This window comes from Coloeus monedula (assembly GCF_965178545.1).
Source record: "Coloeus monedula genome assembly, chromosome: 10".
Lineage (NCBI taxonomy): Eukaryota > Metazoa > Chordata > Aves > Passeriformes > Corvidae > Coloeus > Coloeus monedula.
Window position 1 is genome coordinate 4349075 of NC_138790.1, and position 22160 is coordinate 4371234.

The 22160-nt window shown below is 43.5% G+C and overlaps 1 protein-coding gene across 3 annotated transcripts; it reads right to left on the reverse strand.

Moving 5' to 3' along the window:
• Positions 1 to 279: 279 nt before the first annotated feature.
• On the reverse strand, positions 280 to 14555 carry PLEKHB2 (pleckstrin homology domain containing B2). 3 transcript variants are annotated; one of them, XM_082287863.1, is made up of 8 exons: positions 14410 to 14526; positions 11164 to 11211; positions 10401 to 10553; positions 9578 to 9680; positions 8637 to 8676; positions 6323 to 6412; positions 4655 to 4769; positions 280 to 2803 (listed from the first exon to the last, which is right to left on the reverse strand). In XM_082287863.1, exons 2-8 carry the CDS (start codon positions 11198 to 11200, stop codon positions 2667 to 2669), a joined length of 675 nt encoding a protein of 224 aa, XP_082143989.1. In that variant the 5' UTR covers positions 11201 to 11211; positions 14410 to 14526; the 3' UTR covers positions 280 to 2666. The 3 variants fall into 3 exon arrangements, with proteins under 3 accessions (XP_082143989.1, XP_082143990.1, XP_082143991.1); XM_082287864.1 differs by lacking the exon at positions 14410 to 14526 and adding an exon at positions 11475 to 11592; XM_082287865.1 differs by lacking the exon at positions 6323 to 6412 and having other exon boundaries at positions 14410 to 14555.
• Between the last annotated feature and the right edge of the window lie 7605 nt (positions 14556 to 22160).

Genomic DNA, 22160 nt, shown 5'->3' on the forward strand with positions numbered 1-22160 from the left:
CACCTGCAGTGAGATAACTTTGCTCTTGATTTCATGCTCTAGCACAGTTTTGTACATTTGTTTTCTGGCTTCTAAATGCCTATGCTTCGGAGACAGAAAAGTAGCTCATGATTTTTGTATAAAAGCAGCCTATTGTTTCCGAGCCAAAACTAGAGTCTTTGGCTTCAATTTGTAATGTGAAATTTGTCCATTGTGAAGGGTAAGGTTATTTTCTTAATGGAGAATTACTTCAATTTTAACTTTTAAAAAGACAATTTCTTTTGAAGTTCAACCCAGGAATGTTTTACAATCAACAGTCTTTATTTTATATGCTTTACTTTAACAAACTGGGGACTTAGACAGAGTTATCTCCTGAAAACACAAAAGATGTGTTCCCCTGCTGTGACTAACAGTTCTTCTGAAAAAAAAAGCCCAAACCAAAACAAAAAACCCAGCTGATTCACTTTGTTATCCTTTCCCAATCATTATAAAATTCAAAAAATCATATGATGCCCAATTGTTTTATTCTCCCCTACTCCTTACAAGTTAAGAATCACAGAGAAAGGAGATGGAGGCAGATTCTGCAGAACTCGCTATTGCAAAGCACAAACCAAACAGCCATATAGACCTGTAATCAAATTCATCTCTTAAAGGGCTTTTTAAAAGGGTAGACATGTTTGTTCACTTACATTCCCATCCCTTTCTGACTTCAAGGCTACCAGGTCTCTAAGAGAGCTTCAGTAGTGTACTGCAATTTCTTTTGGTTTGGACTAGCAATAGGAAACTTTCACTTTAGTCCTCTTTGGCACTTCCAGAATGTCCTTTCAGTACATCTGACTGGCAGAACATGCACAGCTTGTGTTAAACTGTGAAAGGACATGCACGCACATTAGTGTACAGCTCTGAACCAGTCTCTTGAAAGCAGTTTACCTCCCCTGGATCAGGCCCACTCTTAGTAAAGCAGCCACAATTAAATCTGTCTGTTTACTGCCCGTGATTCCACTTGGTTGAGTTAGTCCTAAGGGTGATGAAAGCCTCGTGCTTCCCCTGTCTGCTACCCAAACTCTTGTCCAGGACCTCTATTGCTTACATAAGTAGGATAGAGCCAGCAGAGTTTTAGGATGAAATGGAGAAGATTGGGACTTCAGCTAAATTTATATGGATGCAAGTTCTCATCTATTTTATCTTTCCTGACGTGAAACCCTGTGAACTATAAGGAAATTAACCTTTTTCTGAATGGAAGCATAAGTAAGACTTAACATTAAAACAGTATGTGAATACAGGAAGTTAAAAGTGGAAGTATAAAAATAAGTCCTCTTACTATAAGAACTCAACTCAACTTAGGCACCCTGCCTCATTTACCTGAATAAGAAAGCCCACACATTTCTTCAGAGCTTTCTTTCCCTGCCAAGCACAGCTCAGCACATAACAGGCCATGTAACATATAAAACAGCTGCACTCCAGGGGACAGTCCACAGCACACTGTGTATAGGAACCACACATACAAGCAAAGCCAGACAGGTTCCTTGGAGTGTTTTCCTCAACAAGTCATGGAGTGAAGAGGAGACCTGCTGAATTGTGAGGGGGAAATGTGCACACAACAAACCCACGGTCAGCTGCACTCAAAATTAGTTGCAAATAAGGAATCTGGTTCAGGAAACCTTGGTGGCTAAGAGGCAGGCATCCTACCCTAGCCCTGGCAAGGCAGCTGATATCATAGTGCCTGCGTGCAAGCTCTACTTGTGTTGCTTGTCTCTCCCCTCCTGACTGTTCCTGCCTGCAGAGGGGCTGGGAGGCCCAACAGAGCAAGGGCTGTTGAAGTTAGTTCTCCTCCTGCAGACTCTGCAGAGCGGTGGCAGTAGCGAGCAGGGACACTGGACAATGGCTGGTTCCTAACAGTGCAGCTGGTGCAGTGTCTGGGGCTGCTGTTCTGCAGACACCTGCAAAGCTAAAGATCTGTTCCTTCCATCTGACCAGAGAAGAGTCTTCCAGGATAAAGAGGGAGATACAACAACAAACACTGCTCTTCCTTGCCACTGGTCTTTCACATTTCTGGGAGAATAAAAGAATTGAGGAGTGTTGCCACTTCTTAGTGGTTTGCTCATACATTCTCAAAGACAACTTCACCTAGATGGTGTGAGAGGCAGGTATAGCACTCCACCTAAGAAAACACACTACCATCTGCAGGCAAGTCTGAAAACAACAAAAAAATGCTCAAGCATGGCAGACTGTCTAATGCCAAGGAATTTCTGCTGAGCTATATCTTTTTCCAGGGAATGTTTAAAAGCCAGTAGTATGTGTACACTAATGGAGGACTCCTGTTAACCTCTTATTTGAACTAGATCTTAGACCCCCCCCCCCAAAAAAAATTTTTTTTTTCCTATGGTGTTTACAATAACAGCCTGTTCATAAAGCAGGTGACTGCTACCACGTGACACTGGTGCTCATATTGATCCTTCTAATTCTGAACATCAGACCAGAATTAAAGAGCAGCACATGCCATCTCCAACCACTTAACTAAATGGTGCCTTTAAACTCTCATTAAGACAGTTAAGAATCAGTTATTAAGATGTCACTACTGAAAAATAACTATTGCATTTTTCAAAGTTTAACAGTAAACAACATTGCCAATATATTATTGCACACAATAAAGGGGTTTGGAACTACAGAGATAAGGAAAGGGTAATCTAGAAGACCCAAAATAATGATCCCAGAGCCATTCCAGTTGCTGCTCCAGCCAGCATGCCCAGTGCAAGATCTCCATCGCTGTCACGGTAACGCTCTCGAATGATGACGTGGTTTGCAGGGGGCTGGCCATAAGGTCCTAGGAAACAAGAGGTTGTTGGGAGGAGGGCAAAAAAAATGTGTACCTTAATACCATACATTGCAATTTCAAAACTGGCTCATTCTTTCACCTTCCTTCAACTGAATACTAAGATTTTGCTAGCTACACAGATAGAATACCTGCTTTGGATTCAACCTCCACATTAATTAAATCCAAGGGCCTAGCAACATTTCCAGCCTTGTAACAGCTTAATATCTGTGAGGAAAACTCATCACAAATGTAAAAGTGAACATTGTTCTTCAAAGAACCTATGAATTATCATTCTATGAAACACTTTGTGGATTTAATGTAAGAAATGGTCTAAAAATTGATTCAGCCTTGAAGTTAAGGCAAATAGTTTAGTTCCTCCCCCTTACACCCTCCCCCCAAAAAAATCTTTGGCAGGTCTCAAGCCAGTAATTTATCTGAAACTGTGTATCAGTTATTTACATTTTATGCCTACTGCAATTCAGCCTTCACATCCTGGACTGATCTGTGGAGTGGTGACAGCTGCTACATTTCTGTTCAGATGAAAATTGGCCAGTAGTAAGAAATTAACCTTGGACTCAAGAAGCCACCAATTGACCCTTGCTCTGTAACAGACTTGTACAAGCTTCACCTGTCATGTGACTCTCAAAAATGCATGACTCTCCGCCCTGAGAAGGATTATGTCACTGTAGAGAATGAGCAATGGAGCTGAAAGTACAGGAGTTAAGTGACTTGCTGGGGTGAACCTGAACCCTAAGGTTTAGTTGCAGTGATCCTGGTGAAGGAAAACATTGAGCCTTGGTTACTATGCCCAACCAGAACCTAGTATCTTAACACACTGGACTTGCAAACTGCTGAGGGGAGTTACTGTTTGATGCTGCATTGTTATCATATGGGTTTGGCTTGATTTCCAAGGCCTGCTGGAAGTTTTTAAAAACAGTTCTTGGGTTTTTAAAAAGCTGCTGTTTTTCAGAACCAACAGAACACACCTTCCTCATCTGTATCTTAGGACTTCAGTAACTTAGATGAAGAAAACTTTAAAAGCTTTAAAGGCTGATGCACCTCCCTTATAAAAAAAAAAATTGAAAAGGCACGTGAAATAACCTGGAAAATGTCAAATAGAAAACAAAATCTCCCTCGAAACTGAAATAAAAAATTCTCATAGAGATTCCTGTTTGTAGAGTCAGATCATAAACAATCAGTTTTCTCATTTTTATTACCCACACAACTCTAAAGCCCCAGTTCCTTAGGACTGGGGCTCTATGCAAAACTAACCCTAAATTAAGGTGACTATGATTAAAAGCACACCCTACAATTTTAATCTTTGCTTCCTGTTTTTGAGACTGAAAGCTATACAAAGCTGAACAGAGCAATAGAAGACTTCACATGGCTGAAATGCTGCCTTACAGCATTTCCAGCACACAGGGAAGGAACAAGCTACAACCTTGTTCTGGGAGTGGATTTACCTTTGAAATTTGCATTTAAATAATTAAACTAGGTATAAGAGCAGCAGATGAATTAAAAGCTCCATCAATGCCCAATATGGAGTAGTGAATCACAAAATCACATCTTCTTCTGACTCTTGTACCTTTCCTTAGAAAACATGCTGTAGTTAGAGTTCTGTATGCTTCAAAGAATTCATAAAGTAATGTAACTATGCTGAGATCACATTGGGAAAGTTAAATCCCTTGATACCAATTTCACTGCACTCCCTTTGTTGTGAAAGGGTGAGTGGACTTGGTTTCTTTCTTTGTGTGCAGGAGTGGTGGCTGGTAAAGGATGGTGATTAGTAGAGCTAAAGCCAGAAAGATTGACTCAAATAGCTTCTATGGGAAGGTGGAGGATGTGGCTGACACTGATTACCTTGGTATGGATACTGATAGGGAACAGCATAGGCTTGTCCATTGGAGGCATAGAAGATCTGAGGGCCCACGGGGGGATACGCACCATTGTACTGATCGTAGCCGTAGCCATAAACCTGGTGAAATTGAACATGTCTGTTATACAAGAACCCTTTGCTATGGATCCAATTAAGCACACTGGTCAATTTGCCTTCGTTTCTAATGTAGTTAAAGTTTCACTAAAATATCCAGTCTGTACTGCTACAGCCAATCTACTCCCCGAAATGGATTCAGAACAGCTGCTTGAAAAAATAAGCAGTCCTAAGCAGCATTTGCTCTCTCCCTTTCCTGGACAGGCAATAGCAGAGGCAGGGCCTGGATCATCAGCAGAGCCACAGCAGCCCTGCCAAGCTTCTTCTCTCTGTCCTCATGCCAACAGCAGCTCTCTAGGGAGCTTGGAAGTGCCAGTGATGTCTTGAGGTGGCTACCTGAAAACAGAGGCTAGACAAGAAGAAGAGAATAAAAGTCGATATTTATTTGAAGGGCCTTCAAAGGTACACCCTGGGCAGTCAAAAGGCTACACCCAAGATGGACCCTGGGTCATGGGTTCTATACACTTTTATAAGTTTGGCCCATTTGCGTATCAGGGTTAATTCTCCAATTATAACTTCAGTTAATGATGTAATTACCCCAAGTTTGCCCCTCCTCTTCAGAGGCTTTTAGTTTACACATTTTGGGGCCTGGGACAATCGAGGCAAACCTAGAGAGGGTTTGTTATGTCTAACCAGCATGAGAGAGCAGAAGTTAACAGGCCACATGAAACTTCAGAGTTACGCACCAGGCAGTAGAGGATTTGAAAAACATGTAAGTTAAAACCTAAGGCATCACCAGGAAGGCAGCAGCTGATCCCAAAAAAACTCCAACCAACCCTCCTAGAGGGTCCACTGCAAGCAGATGTCAGATTAGAGACAAACACTCTATAGCTGCATGTTTTAGAAGTAATTTTTTTCTCCAAAAGAGGAGGCTGCACAGAGGAAGCTTCCAGCACCACTAGTTCTTAACAAGAGTGAGAGGCTGGAGCAGAGCACATACAGTGCAACAAGCAATACTGGTGCAAACTATCCCCTCACATATTACGGCACATCACTAAGCACATCCAGAAATCCCCAAAACATCCTGGTTCGGTCCCAAAGCTGCTCCGTCACTGCAAAAAAACTGTGTATCCAGGAACTAGAGTTACTGTGTTGCTAAGACATCTTGGTACAACAAAATCCTTATGTGTTCAAAGTGATGGCTCCAGTCATTACACCCTATTTTTACAACTCCTGATCTCATACCCTTGCAGTGCTTGCACAACATGAAAATGCAGTCACACCTCCTTATGTCAGAAGCTGTACGGCCAATATATTTCAAGATCAGCCAAATACATTCTGCCCTCTCTGAAGCTTTATTTTTCCAAGTTCAATGAGCAGCCACCCCTTTATACACCTCCCAAACAAATGTGCCTCATCCCTTTCAAAGGAAATCCGTCTCAAATAAGAGCAGCAATAGATAGATAGTGCCTTACTCTTTCCTGCTATACAAGCTTTAAAGCTGGGTATAACAGTACATTGCAGCACTTTGTGAGTGCTTGAAGGAGGCTGTTCCTGCTGCCTCGCTCATGTGAATGCTTCCTGACTGCAACTCTTACCTCAGGTGATGGTGTGGCATAAGCTGTGTAGGGAGGAGGGGCTGAGGAAATGGCTGTCTCATCATACATCACATCAGATCCCACGTAGCCCTAAACACCATGGATAGATAGCAGTTATCACCTTTTCCTGCAGCCAGCCAGTTAGAGTAGTCTAAGGATTAAAACTTAATGACCCCAAAGAAGAAGTAACCTTTAGCCATGCTGCATGTTAAGAAAGCAGTGAGCACCTTGTAAAGGCTGCAAAAAGAAAGTACCTGGAGAGTACATGTGGGAGAATAGAAATACCTGGTCAACCACAAAAAGGAGCCATAAATTTTTTCCCTCTGTGTGTGCCACAGACATACGGATGTGTACATGCAAGCACACTGGCTCCTTCCAACACTCCATACTTCAGATTTAGAAATTAGCCTCCTGCTCATCTTCTGTCTTCAGATAAAGAAATCTTCACAACTAAGCTAGCACCCTAGAGTGGTATCACCACGTTCTGCAGAAGGAGATAAAGGAAACAAATGCAGTAGGCAAAAGTGGTACCTGAGGCAAAGGTGGTAACACTTGAGTCCATTTAGAATAAGTTCTCAAAGACAATTAAGATTTCTTACACTATCCTTGTATTCTTGCCCCTAATATCCAAAATCTACAGTGATGCTCTTGATCTCTTTTCCAAGGCAAAAGCCAACTCCCATTCTTTAATTCACATGGGAACATTTTAATAACTCAACAGCAAATGTTCTATTATCTCTTGGACTGATGAAATCATGGCATTTGAGGACATAATATGGTTATACCACAAGTCAAACTCATGATGAAGATTTTAAAGATTGCTTGAAACACTGTTAGAATACTGTATGAAGTGGCATTTCCATCACCTGAGAAATCTGCTCACATCTTAGCAGTAAAAGTGTCCTGCCCTGTCACAGGGATCTCTGTACAAGCGATGCACAAGCCTGCAAACACCTGTAAATGATACAGTCTTAAAGCTAAGGTGATCACCTTAGTTATTCCAGTCAAGTTAGGAGGCACTGCTGGATGCTTGGAATTTTTGAAAAGTCTGTCACACACCTACAGACTCAAACCCCCTTACCCAGTTAGTCCAAGTCCTTGTTTGACACCTTTAATAGCTTTGGAAAGTGTTAATTTATGTAACTGCTTGTGTAGAGGGCTACCTGCTCTACTTTGAGTAGCAGGGGTCTGCCTTGGCTGACCAAGGTCAGCACTGACGTGTTCTGAACCATCTAGCAAGGCTGGCACCTCTGTCAGAGGCATGAAAACAGCAGTTCCCATTTCCTGAAACCAGGAGTCACCATCGCACACACAGGCGAGATAAAGCCCCTAAAACTAGAGCAGACAGACCATGAGTGTTGTGTCCTCTGCATGAGGACAAATCCTTCACTTCTCATTTAAGGCCACAGGCAGTGTAGCATGGCTGCAGTCAGAGACAATCGTGTCTGGGGTAGTTTTGCCATGACAAGTGTTTGCTTTGGGTATCTACAAATCTAAGTTATATCATCTGACAGATGTCCCAGTACAGTGGCAATGTTAATGTGACCCATCACAAACTGAGATAAGCTTCTACAAAACACAGCATTTCCCCTGAAACAGAAACACCTCGGGTTGGTTCAGTCTAGTCATCCAAGGAAAGCTAGTGCTGCAGAGTACTCTGGAAGGCAGTCTAGAGGAAAAACAAATTAGCAATACCCACAAGTGGATAGGTGTGGCTGCCCAAAGATACAGTTCTCCAGAAGACTCACAAACAGGCTTCTATGATTCCTGATACTCTCCACAGCTAGCATGGCAATGGTAATACACTCCTCCTCAGCATGCCTGCACTCTCCTCCAAGCATCTCACTGTTCCCCATGTCTCTGCCAAGAAGCATCCCACAGTGTGATGGTTCTACATTAACAAACAGCTGCTGTGTAGTAAGCTTCCTTCAGCACTGCACCCACCTGGGAGGCAACAAACACTAGGAGTGAAAAGTTCATTTTTGCTGGTTGCAGAAGATTTGCTTGTTGCCTACAGCCTCAGTGCCCACAAACCAGCTTTTCAAACATTCACTTCCACCCAGAGAAATCACTTCTTAAAAAGATTATTTTCCACACAGCGTGTATTTGCCTGGACTTGGCTGCAAGGATGATACGCGCTTGTGATCCAGAGGATCATTCCTCTTCCCACCCACAAGCTTTACTATCACGCTCATGACCCTGTTTTTCTCTAGCAGAGAAGGATGGAACATGATTTCAGAAGTAAACTGCTGGGCCACACGTAACACTCATGTGCTGCTTCTCTATCAGTATAAAGTCTAGGTAGGACACTCACTGTGTTTGTTCTGGCGTCCTGGAGAGCAATTTTCCATGCCCTGCAAGAAACCCACATTGGTTAGTGAAACACTGATAAAAATTAATGCCACCTTTTTCCCTTAGGTCAATGAAACAAACAAGGTTAGCAACTAGAGGTACTGCAGGAGCAGAGTTTAAGATACTGCATGTGCCAAAGCCTAATGATACACTCAAATGAATGCACAAAAGTGTTACACTAAGACTGAGAAATAATTACTTTCTTTGCAGAGCTGAGAAAGAATGAGGAGGAACGTGAGGAGGAATGGATGCAGTTTTGGAGGTCCTTGCTGTAACCACAACAGGTAGGAAACACGCAGTCATGCTTAGGATAAGGAAATAGGAAAAGATGCACCCCAGCCAGAACAGTTTGTCTGTACTGATTAGAGCATGGGCCTTGCTGCTGTTGCAGTTCCCAGGAGGTAGGTACACCTCACCCAGCTCTCCTCTGCCATGGGGCTGGGAGCATGCTCCATGTACCACACTCCTTGGCAAACAGTGGCCACAGAAGTTATCTAACTCTACACAGCCCAGCTCAGCAGAGAGTTCACAAAAATGGAGTATTCTCCCTTTTGCTACTGGGATGTTGTTGGCTTCATGCTGCATCACATACTCTTGAAGAATAGCAAAAGTTTTAAAAAAACTGTTTAACAAGTCTTGCATTAATCATATTAGTCAGATTCTTCTACTCCTCCTCACCCTTCAGTGTTTTCAGTGACTTAACTTGCAGTTAGATTGCATGAGCTAGACAACTTCTAGGAGAGCTATTGGGTTTTTTGTCACTGAAAACCTGCTTTTATTTGCTTGAAAACTTTCTTAAAACATATCTCTTAAAGTTAGAAGGGAGGAAAATAACTAGGGAGAGAGATAAAGAGGGATGAAAGAGGGAGAAGCAGCAAAACCATTAATCTCTGGGTGTCTTACAGGCAGTCATCTGCACTCTCTGCGCAGAGGTTGACTGTCTTCCCATCACGGCAAACAATCTGCAGTAAACAGTCTCTCTGCTTCCCCTCTGGAGGCTGGAAATCTGAGTGAGAAAAACAGAGATGAGTTATGAAGTACCTATAAACAGAATTACATGATCACATGTACAAGAAGAGAGTCAGCTTATGCAAGTCTGGACAAAATAAACTAGGGCCAGTTGTAGCTGCCTTCCATGGCATCTGAACAAGTCACTGAAGGAATTAACCTTCAGTGTCCTGAAAGTAAGCAGCTCTGAACATCTTTCCTACAAAATGTGTCTTACAGCAGAACCAGTCAACCCTTAGCAATAAGTACTCTCCAGCACTTGTATCCTACCCTTGTGTCAGCACCAAGTGGAGCACTAACAAAAGCTAGAAGTGAACTTAGGAATAACATCTGCTGAGGTTTCCCATTTCTAGCCCTGCCTCTCAGTCGGTCAGCACTGTGGTTACACCAGGAACACTCTATATCAGACACACAGTCCTGGTGTGAACATCCCATTCTCCTGCATGCATGGTACACTGCCCTCACTGTGTTTTAAAAGGAAGTATCAAACCCTAACCTAACCTATCACACAGTGATACCACACCCTAGGTATCTCTAAAGGAATTTAGGAGTTGGTGGGCTTGAATATTTTTGGAAGGTGAGGGGATTCAAGAACAGTGAAGTTGCACATATTTCAGACATATTTACATCTGCAGTAGTACTGTATATGGTATGCTGGGCAGGCACTGAAGTTGTAAAGAATCTCTGAATACACAAATCCTGAAGATTTCATTATTACCTCGACATTCATTCCCCACTCTGAGGTTGATGCAATGGATTCGCATGTGGATTTTATCTTCTATATCATGGCGATTTTGATCATCATAGAATATTAAGCGGCCGTCAGACCACAGATCAAACCAGTTCTTCTTCCAGCGCCGTAAAATAGTACCTTAAAAATCACACAGTCAATTTTGAGGGCACATATCGGGAAACATTTCTGTCCTAGAGTTAATAAAAAATAAACCAAGATATCCTTCACAGTTGCCCCAGACAACATTCCAAAGTGCCAACCAAAATCGTGTATTACAACAGCTCCACTTGAGAGTATTAGAGAATTGGGTGCCATATTTTATCTAGGATTCAAAGCAAAACTGGTTTTAAGTGTGTGACCTGATGCTTGAGTTCTAACTTGCTGCAGGAACAAGCAGAGGGCGTGACTAATTGAAAGACACTCAGTTGAGGTGTCAGGTAAAGTTTCCAATTCTCCACTTATACAGCACTAATTACAGAGTAGCATCTGAAGCTGAATGCCAGTCAGACATCTCAGATATGGTATATCCTGTTTCCCACTGGAGTACCCAAAGGTCACATGGGAATGCTGTCATGACAGGTCATTTTGTGATGTGTCCTAAAAGTAAAAAGAAAAAAACCCAACGAAAACAACCCACAGAACTAGGGGCTTTTTTTAAGAAAACCTGGGAATTACTAAGTTGCTCGGATGTTTTCTGAAGAAGTCACAGTGAACAGGAAGAGAAGGAGGATAAAGACCCATGACTTACTTTGCCGGAGCAGCCATCCGCTCTTCACAAATGCCATTGTTGCTTAATCTAGTGGGCAGAAGAGGAAGGGAGAGGGGGGAGGAAAGCAGTTTTCAGTATTTCACAATAATACATTAGAAAGAGGCATCTCAGTATCATCTATTATAGCTGCATGTACCCAGCTCTCATTGCAAAGAGACACAGTAGATCTCAGCCAAAGATACTCAGTGAGCACAACCACCTTTATGTTTAACTGGCAAACAACAAGCTTACAGCTACTGCTCTTAGAAAATGGGGAAGAGACAGACTGGAATGACTGCTTCCTGACTCACCACCAGATCCTTTCAGAGTTGTTCTCTCTGCACACGTGTACTTCCTGTATTCTGCAGTCTCAGGTTACCAAGCACCCCCACTTCTACCAATCTCTTCTCTTTTTCTGTACTTCCTTTTCTGTGTTTTTCATTCACTGGCTCAAAGTCCAGTCAAAACAAAAGCTGAAACAGTTTAATCTTAAACAGGAAGGAGAAAGCTGTTTTTATGACTTGTATTTCTTTCAAATAATCACTAGCTCGCTCCAAGAAGAATTAAAATAAATAAAAGATAAGCCCATAAAGTAAGATTCTCAGTTCTCCTCAGCTTTTAAATGAAGCTTGAAATAGAATGGCAAGGACTGTGTGTTAAATTCAAGTTATCACACACGACATTAAGTACTCAGCCACTGCATTCTGGTTTATGAGCATGCTGAAAAAAGAGATCAAGCATGGGATATATTGGAAAATGAGTTTTTATTTTATAGTCTAATGGTGCTCTGATTATTGTTTTAAAAGAGATTATAAAAACTCAACTATCTGGGTGCAACTGAACTAGAAAAGCAAGAACAGAAGCATTTTAAGCCTCCCCTGAGAAGGTTGCTTTTTAGAAATTATCTGTGGGGCCTGTAAGCCAATATGAGAGACAGATACTGAAACCTAACATTCTACTTGTAGCAGCACAAAGGGGGGGCCCCGAGGGGGTGAAAGGTGGCATAGACTCCCAGATCAACCACAGCAGAATGTATTTAAAGCTGGGAAGAAGGAAGAAAAAGAAGAGTTTTGTGATTTTCTGGTAAAATATAAAGTTAGGAAGCACCATCTATTTCCTGATCTAATGGATATTACTTGTAGCTGTGTCCTCTTCAGAGTACTGGGCAAGTACTGTAGCACACAAGATTATAACCATCAGGATTTCATATTTAAGGAATGCCACATCCTGCACAGGCATATGATGGTGAGAACCACTTGCAGGTAAAGTTTGAATTCTTACTCTTGACTTTTTTACCCGCTCACTGGGAAAAAAAACATTCAGCTGATAGCCCACTGAAAGGGAGTGTCAGACTCCTGTCCAGCTTTAATCATGGTCACCCGGTCCTGCTCCGGTGTCTGAGCATGCTCTTGTCACCCATCTACACAGAGCGAGCTCCAGAAATAGAGGCCAATTTATCCTTCCAAAGTAACAAAGCGGTACAAAGGACCTGAGCCTCACTCTGCCACCACCCCAGTATATGCTTCCCTCCCCTTGATCCTCCTTTAAAAGGAAATAGTCTACTTGGTCTTCATTTTCACAGGAAGGGGTGTCTCTAATGGTGTTTCCATGTCTTCCAGTTTGCCCAATAAGGTGAAGTCACTATTTCTGGAGGCTGTTTCATAGTTTACAAGCTGAGAAAGAACTTGCATGAACTTCAGTTCTACTGCAAGTGTTAGACTAGACCATGAAATGCTGTTGCTACCTTTAAACCTACTCTGTTACACAATAGCATAATTAGATTAAATTTAGAAAAAGGGAAAGAACCAAAGAAGAAATCTTCTCTCTTGACGAATTGAGTTTTGCCTGTGGTTACAGAACGGCTCACAAAGTCTCACATTCAGAATGTCTCAGAGCTATGTAAAGCTACAAGAGCAAACAGGGCTTCAGCAGCTGTACAGCACCTTGCATGTAACCTCAGAGGCAACAACTACCCTTTCCCAATTCAGAGTTTAAGTGCTCAAAACTTCACCTCTGGAGAGAGAGCAAAAAATCACACAGAACAATCTGTCAGCACTTAAAGTAGGAGGTGCAAAAACAATTAGATATTCTTCCCTGGTCCTTTTTAAGCACAAGGGCTCATTTGAAGTCCTATACAGTATTCACAGTCCACCCACATGATGTTTAAAAGCATATTTCCAGAGCTAGATGATAGCCTAGCAAGATCAGCTGCATCTGAATAGTATTTGCTTGTTAAACTAGCCCAGTGCCACCAACATGAAAAACGGGACTTAAACAAAGATAAATTAATTTATAACGAATCTGAGTAAGTGTTTTGGTGACTGAAATCTAAAAGTAGTAGTAGTCCAAACTGAACTCAGGTTAAGAGGAGATGCAGCAAAGGGGTGGGAGTATTCCTTTCTGCTCCCTGGAACAGCAGTTTTCTGCACGGAATATAATGTGGAATATCCAACAGTCTGTTCCAGTCCCTTTCTTATTCTCAAATCCAGTTGGTTGGTTGGAAAAATACACTTTAAAACAAATCAAGTGTTTCTCCACAAGAGCAATTTTGATTAATGCAGTTGAGCTAGCAGTGGACCCGATCCTGCAATCCGTGTAGATGAAGAGGGCTTAGACACCAGATCCAGCTATGGAGCTGAGCCCGCGGTGACCAGCAGTGCCCACAGACACCCCCCGGTTACTTTACTCTCAGTACTTCGGACAGAGTACACGAAGCTCAGTGTTCAAATGTAACCCTACCCGCCCCCTCCCGCTCTGAACAGCGCAAGTTTTCTATTCCTGGAGCTCGCTGGCTCTGGCCCAGCTGCGCGCAGGCCCTTTCCCCGGGAGCTGTCTGTGCTCTCCGAGCCAGTGCCAGGCGCTAGCGGGGCTGCGGCTCCGTTCCAACCCTGCCCGTGCGGCAGCGGGGCGGTGCTCGCTCCCACCTCTCCTCTCCCACCGGGACAGCCCCACGGCAGCCCCCCGGCCCCACCGGGCTGGTGGCCACTGGCCCGCGGCTCTGCCCGGCCAGGGCACGGCGGCGGCCCCGCTCCGTCTCCGCCAGCTGCCGCCGGGCAGCGGCCTGAGCTGGGCTGGGCCGGGCCGGCCCGAGAGCCGCATCTAGCCCTCCCCGCCGCCGACAGCCGGGCCCCGGCATCGCTCCCCGGGCGCCGCTCCCGGCCCCGGCGGGGTCCGCGCCCCGCTGACCTTCGCGAGGCTGCCGGGCCGCCCCCCCGGAGCCGGGCCCCCGTCCCCCGCCGGCCCTACCTGCCGCCGCCCCGCGCCCGCCGCCAGCCCCGCTCCGCCCGCGGGCAGCGCCAGCCCCGTCCTGACGTCAGCCCGCGCCGCCCGGCCGGGTGCCCGCACGGAGCCGCTGCCGCCGCCAGTGTCCGCGGGGGGAACGTGCCCGCCCCGCCCGCTCCAGCGGCACAGCCCGGGAAGGGCTCGGATCCGCTGGGGAAGGCGTGGGGCGGGACAGTGACCCCGTTCCCGTTAATGCCTTCCCCCGGCACGACACGCGGTTTCCCGGCGCTTTAAATACATCGCCGCCTTCCCGGGCCAGCGGCTGGCACAGGGTCGGCCTCACGGCACTAAGGCGATCAGGCTTTTTCTTTTCTTCGACAGTTTCTGATCTCACGCCATGGAACCGCAACAGAAAGTAACAGGCGCTTTATTCAAGCAGTCACGCAAGCATTCGAGGCCAGGAAAGGCCGGCTGGTCTGTGACCTCTTACATAAGGCAGCCAGGCGCCGTGCCTGGGCGATGCTTGCATGACAGCTCTACGCTCTATTGGGGTCAGTGCTGCCCGCACGCCGCTCAGCCGGCACTGATGGGGAATGCACTGTGTCACCAGTTAATTAGCTCCATAATTCAAATTGTGTTTCCGTTTCTAACCCAAAATATATGAGATAGTTACTGTGGAAAACGAGAATAACTTCTTATGGAGATGTAATATTTCCCCTGATTGATGGAATTTCCTATTAGAACTTTTCCCAAGCTCATCCTGGTAGCATAGGAGGGAATACCTCTATATAATAACTGTAAGTAAAAAAAAAAAAAAAAAAAAAAAACAAAAAACCAAACACATTAATTTGTTTGCTTCAATCAATCTTTTTGCTTTAAGACTAGATAATACAGACATAATATTCATCATAGTTACAATGTGACTTAATCTGTCAACAAGCTCCTCAACTTCCTCCTACCCATCTATTATCTCTTATTGAGCACAACAGCAGTTCCAACTAGAAATTACATAGAAAGCCTGTGACCCTGTACTTCAAAGCTGTAGTGTAGCCTTTGCTGTCATGTATCTCTGAAGGACCAGAAATGTGGTATACGCAGAACAGGAGGGATAAAAAGATACCATCTACCTGTGAACAGAACAGGTTTCGGAAACCACCAGTAAATGAGATTTGTGTAGGTCAAATTCTATTTATGTGGGAGTCCTTTTTCTGAGGCTAAAACTGTCACCTTTCATTGCTGAAAGAGTATTTTCAGAAACGGAGGTATTAGGTTGGTGGTGGAAGGCAAGACAACCTTCGCACTGGCGGAGGGAGCAGTTTACTTCTGGAATGAAAAATACTCCCCTTGAGAATTTGGGAATTCAGCAGACCCCACCCTGGGTGAACAGTCACTAGGGAACAGCTGCCTTTTTGGCATGTGTTCAAAGCATTGGCTGTCTGGGCTCATATAAAACTTTAGTTTTCAGATTAGGTTTAAAACCACTATAAACTTCATCAGGCAACTGTTAGGCGTTTCCTGAATGAATTATCTCCGTGGGTGCAGAGCATCAAGGCTTTGTTTTGTAGCTGTCTGGGACCATGCCCTGTACTGTAGCCACTTGGGAATGTTGATCAGGGCTGTGAACCCAGCCTCAGGCCGTTGGCATGGCAGTTCCACAGGAAGTGCCACACAGGTCCCATCTGAGGGTGCAGGACAGAGGCACAGATCCAGGAAAGATCAGATCTTCAGGCTGCCAGAAACTGAAGCATATGCTGGAAACCCATGCAAACATCTCTTAGGCTTATCATTCTGAGATCTTTTGAATTAAACATGTTGAGCTCCTCATTTGCTGAGGAATCTTTGATCAGCGAGTTTTTAATTAGCTGTGCTGCAGAGCTGAAGGCCTGAGTCTTAGTACCCTGAGCAAAAGAACTAGAATATTTAGGGGAATACTATTACAACTGGGGATTTCTTTTCAAGTTATTTGCCAGTGAAGTGTGAAAGTGAAGGCTTTAGTTCAAATGTTCAGCCTATTCATAATTGCACTGTCAGTTTGGTAACTTCCAAAGCATGATGTAAGATTCATCCCTCACTAATAACTTTGAAAAAATGTTTGGAATGTAAAAACTTACCAAACTACATTTTTTTTACTGCCATTCTTGTTCTGAATCAAAGCGACCAAAGCTGAAGTTCAACATCCCCATTGTAGTTATAACATACCAGTTAAAATTGAATTGGTAAATTAAATTTGTAAACACCTAAGAAATTGCTATTTGCAAAAATGTGTTTGGAAAAAATGAGCCATATGATGACTTCTAATTCTTTGTCATAATGCAGCTGACATAATACATCTCTTCAATACATGATAAATTTTGATTGTCACCAATGTAAGCATTTGAATTCTCATTCATTTGAGGGCCTTCGTTGCTGAAATTTAAATTTCAAATTTCATACTTTGATTCATAGAATATAATTAGACTCTAAACCAAGCAGAATATACATTTGCATTAAGAAAAATAATTTCAAACAAAATACATGCCAGCATTATTAAGTATTATAATTAATGCTATTAATAGTACTACAACTAATACATGCTCAATCAGGCTAAAAAAATCATTTTAAGAATCAGCATTGCTTACAAGTTGATGAAATGAAAAACAGTAAAATCAAGAAAACTATTATTTTTATTGCAAGAGCCCTGCTTGCAACAGAAAGATCAGAAGAGCTGCTGCCGGAGAGCACCTCAATAAGGAATTCAAAGAACTAGGACTCCAAATGGATTATATGGTTATTATTTATTAGTGTTTCAAAGGTTAAATATGAAGGTTATGGACAACTTGAAAGTAGTGAGGTATTAGGTGAGAATAGCAGAGCAAAAGATAGGTCCAGAAATAAAGCAAGCTTGATTAACTGTTTAGGAAAATAACCCAGGTTTCAATAATTCATACATAGCCTATAAAGTTTCCCTGATGAAAGGGAGATGGAAAAGAATATATTTCTGTTTTTCCAGGGGGTTGTATTGTCTTAGCCATGCATGTAATAGTCCTGAGCAGAAAGGTAAATCATAGACTTGGAAAAAATCTTTCTGCAGACTGCCTTAACACACTCCCATGTCTCCAGTGGAAAAGACTCTTGGCTTTCAGCTCCTGCCATTTCTATGGGTAATTCAACTGCACCCATAATTAAAATTGCTTGGCACATTTTACCTGCAAAAGTGACCCTGTGTGATCAGTTTGTGTCACACTATCACGTGAGAGGAGCATCCCCAGCTGAAAGGAGTTCCTGTGGTGTCATGTGGAGGTCCTGGACAGGATGCAGAGCACAGCATTCCCTCCAAAGAACTACAGACAGGTCTCCTAGCAGGAGTATTGTCTTAGATGTGAGGAGCTGAAGTGAGTGGCACAGATTTTTAAATGGCTTTGGGTTTTGTTCTGCTCAGATCTGTAAAACATAATGTATCCATGTAGCAAACATACCACAGAATTGCCAAGCACAGCACATGTGTATAATGTATCTGGAATGGGCAGTGTGCTTGCAGGCTGCACAAGTGCTCTGCTCCAACTGAACCTGGCCAGTGCTCAGACCCCAGCCCCACAGACTGTGCACATGCTAATAAGCTGGGGACTGGAGCATCTCTCTTACGTGGAAAGGTTGAGGAAGTTGGGCCTCTTCAGCCTCGAGAAGAGACCCCTGAGAGGGGACCCCATTATTGTGCATAAACATCTAAAGGGGGGTGCCAAGAAGATGGAACCAGGCTCTTCTCAGTAGTGCCAAACATTAGGACAGGAGGCGAAAATGATGCACAGGAAGTTCCACCTGAACATGAGGAAGAACTTTCTTCCTGTGCAGTGATGGCTCACTGGAACAGATTGCCCAGAGCTGGTGCAGAGTCTCCCTCACTGGGGATAATCCAGACCCCTCTGGACACAATCCTGTGCCATATACTCTGGGATGACCCTGCTTGAGCAGGGATCATGGAGGCACACAGTGACTGCAGACACACAGGAAGGGCTGTGCCTCTTGTCTTCCTAGCTGTCATTAACCTTAAGAACTGGATTTTGCTAAAGGGGATGTGAGCAACAGGTGTGTTGACAGAATTGAGAAACAGTTTCAGAGCAATTCAAGAACTCAAATGCCTTAGGAAAAGTGTATTTTCTTAGAAAAAATCTGTGAGCTAAGGCTTCAAAAGGATTAGCTCTGGCATACTGACAGCAAGAGTGAGAGACTTGCCCGGGTGCATGAGAAGGCTGTGGCAAAGCAAGAGGATGCTCCTCCTTGACCTTAACTGAAACCATCCTTGCTCTCCTTTGCCTCCTCCTGGCCTGCAGTTTGTGGAGCACTCCAGACACCTCATCTTCAGCAATGAAGTGATCTCTTCAGGCTCTTAATACAGAGGAAACAGCATGGAGAGATGCGTTCAAATAAGAGGAATCCGCAGCTTCCTGGTAGCCAGTGTAGCTCTCTGGCAGCAGATTGCAGAGTACACTGAGAACAACAGACAAACAAAAAGACCAGCCAAAAGCTGAGGAACTTTCTGGGTGAGACTCTGGGATTTCATTATCAGCTTCCATTGTTCAGATCTGATTAAAAACGAGCTGGCAGGAGAAAGACCACGTGCTTATCAGACATCCCTGCAAGTCACGCCACTAGACAGCCATTTCAGTGTCAGTTTGGCAGGAACAGAGTTTTGGATCTCGCTTTTATTTGTAGGCAGTTTTGAAAAGCGTGGGATTATCAGGGACGGGTTAGATCCTTTGCAACTTGCAGAAAAGTTCCTGTCTCATTGCAGCCATTCTGAAGAGGAAGAGAAGAAAAACCTAGTACAAAACATTTCTGTTTCCAGTAAAAACTGTGTTTGGGCCTTATAGCCAGCCAACATCAGTGGGAGCATTTCCTCTGAATTACCTGAGCTTTGACTCTCACCTTTACATTGGCTGTACTATTCCACTAGCATTTGAAGACAGTGTTACATGCACAAAGGAGAAGATTTACAGTAATAGCAAAAAGAAGGGCTTGTCATGGAAAGAAGAGATGAAAAGACTAATTACACTTCATTTTCATTGATGGGACTAAAGCACAGGGACAGTAAGAATTAGATGCACTCACCTAGAAAATCTGTGCCACTGTGGTGAAACAGATTTACACCTCCCCTTGCCAAACCATCAAATATTTGTGTTCCTTTGTCAGACTGCCACAGTCCAGTGGCTACTATTGGGAGCAGAGAAGCTCCTGATCCATATTCTGGTCTAGGACTATTTTTGAACTGTATCTTCAGTTCCATGCTGCTTGTGATTTGGACTTTGGAAGAACTGTTGGTGAGGGGGTATCTGTTTTGCCTAATTTCATTCTTGAAGCTTGCTGGAACTGGTAAGTTAAAAGTCAATTCCTTCATCTTACTCTGAAGACCCGGTTCTATTTGTCTTCAAATGCATATTGAAACTGCCCTCTTAAGCTCAACCTGCCAAATATTGGAATCAATGGAAATCATCATGTCTTCAGAGGCTTTTGCATTAGGCCCCATCTTTTTTCCCTTCTCATGCAGTACTCAGACATTAAAACACTGACGGGAAGTGGAAGCTGAATATCCATTACTTCTTGGGAATTAGTGTGCTGTGTGCTACACTGGTGTGTGTAGGACATGCTTGTGTTTGATTTCTGCTTTTCCTAGGGACAGACTCCAATACCTGCCTCTCCCAGAAGCTCTGCATGCCTTTTGATTAAGCAGCAGGAGCTCTGGCTAGGAGTAGAGCTGCTTGACTGACAGTATTATATTTTACAGCTGAGATCTACTGAGGTATTTTGGTTTTTTCCAAGTGAAAATAGGAAATCTGACAGTTATTTTTCAGAACCCGGGCCCTGTAAAAGGGCCAGGGCATTCCACATGCCCAAACCCAGGTACTCTGAATTCTTTGCTAAGAATAATTTCTGCCAAGCTGTGCCCCCTGAGGTCCTCTGGCCACATTGCAGTGCAAGGGCCACTACACTGCACAGTGCCAATTGTTGTTACTAAGACAAGCCAGGAGCAAATTATCTCCTGCCAGCATGGAAGTGTGTCTCAGAAGTGTCCTTCTTCATCTACCCCTTTGTATTTAGGTCTTCTGAATGATCATTCTCACTTGTTCTTTTCAAACCTCCACTCTGTCACTTCTGGGACTGGATATTTTGCACATACACAAATATTGAAGCAAAGACCTTTTAGGCCTGTGGGCTGCAAGAGTTAGAGCAGAGAATTCAGCACTTAGCATCAGCATTCAACTTGCAGAGTTAGGAGAAGGAGGTGGGCACCTGAGGAAGTAATCAGGAGAATGTACTCGTCTGAGCACAACTACAGATTGCATATCAAGCTGCAATGTCCCATACGTGAATCTGACTGCAGAGTAGCTCCCTTCCAGCCTGCACCTAGGTTTCCCTCTTCTAGAAAGGTGCAAAGGATGGAAGTATAGGTCTAGGCTGAACTAAGAAACATCCCTTCTCTGCCTCCCCACTAGCATGACAGCACAGTGTCTGGCAGTCTAAACTTTGCTAAGATTGGATTTGAATCAGAGCAGAAATGTTCTCTCTTCCTTCCTTACGGTGTCAGGTCTGGAAGTGTTTGCAGGTAATTGTAAAATGCAAGCAAAATGAAAATTGTGAAGATTTCCATTTGAAGCATGTGAAGGTATTTCCCCTATGTTAGTGTGTCAAACCAACACGGAAGAGACAGCCCTTAATTAGAATGTAGTGAAAAATACTACAGAATGCCTATTTCTGCAGTAGTTTGTAAATCTAGGAGGATAATAGCCTCCATATCATACGTTCTTTGCATATACAAAAGCTTTGGAGACAATTACTTGACAATTCCTATGTACCTTTCAGAAAGCATTCACCAGAAAACAGTGAGGGGAACAATTAAGCTCCAGGCATAGAGCCAATATGCAACTGATTTTAACAGTGTGTGGATCAATTGCTGAAAACCTCATCTGTATAGAAAAGGCTTCCAAGCACACACTAAAAGCTCTTTACATGACTTGACCCATGATCTAACAACGACCAGAAATGGAAAGTTCTGCTGTTGTTTGTATCACAGTAACAACAGAGGCTTGGGCATGTCTGTGTACGTACACAGAGGCAGCCCCTCCTCCAGTAACTTATTTAACAGAGCTGTACAAAAAGGGTTAATGCAACCCATCTCTGAGACCAGCTCACCAGATAAGATGCTGTTTATTTACTCTGAGCAGGTTAATAAGTTGGCTCCAAAACAGCAAGCTGTTTTCCAAAACCATTCAAGCAAGAAAAGCAGATAAAGTGATTTCAGGGATTGTGGTTTCACTGTGGTTTTATTGTCAGCTGTGTCTGTGTTTCAAGGTGCACTGTTTGATTCCAACCACCAGAACATTCAACCACCCATGTCTTCAAAGAAATTATTTCAGCCAAAGATGTAAGAATTAGGGGCACATTTCAAACATTCTTTGTTCAAGTGTCACTCAACTCTAAAAAAGTTAGAAACCTTCAGAAAAATGTAAGATCTGTGGGACATGATTTTTCCCTGCTGTGTTTTGTATGGTCCCCTACACAGTGAGGCTTGGTCTCAGCCAGGCCCTACTGTAATAGAAGTAAGAGAAAAATTTACTAGGGAACAAGCACTTATAAAGTTCAAGGCATATTAAGGGAGTTCATGTTCCTTCAGAATTAGCACCATTTGAGATCCAGTAGTCCTAATTCAGCATGTAGGAGGTGTTTACTGTTTACTTTAGGCACTTTGTTGGGACTGTTCGAATTAGTAAGTGTCAGTGCTGAATCAAAGCATTAGGCCAGGG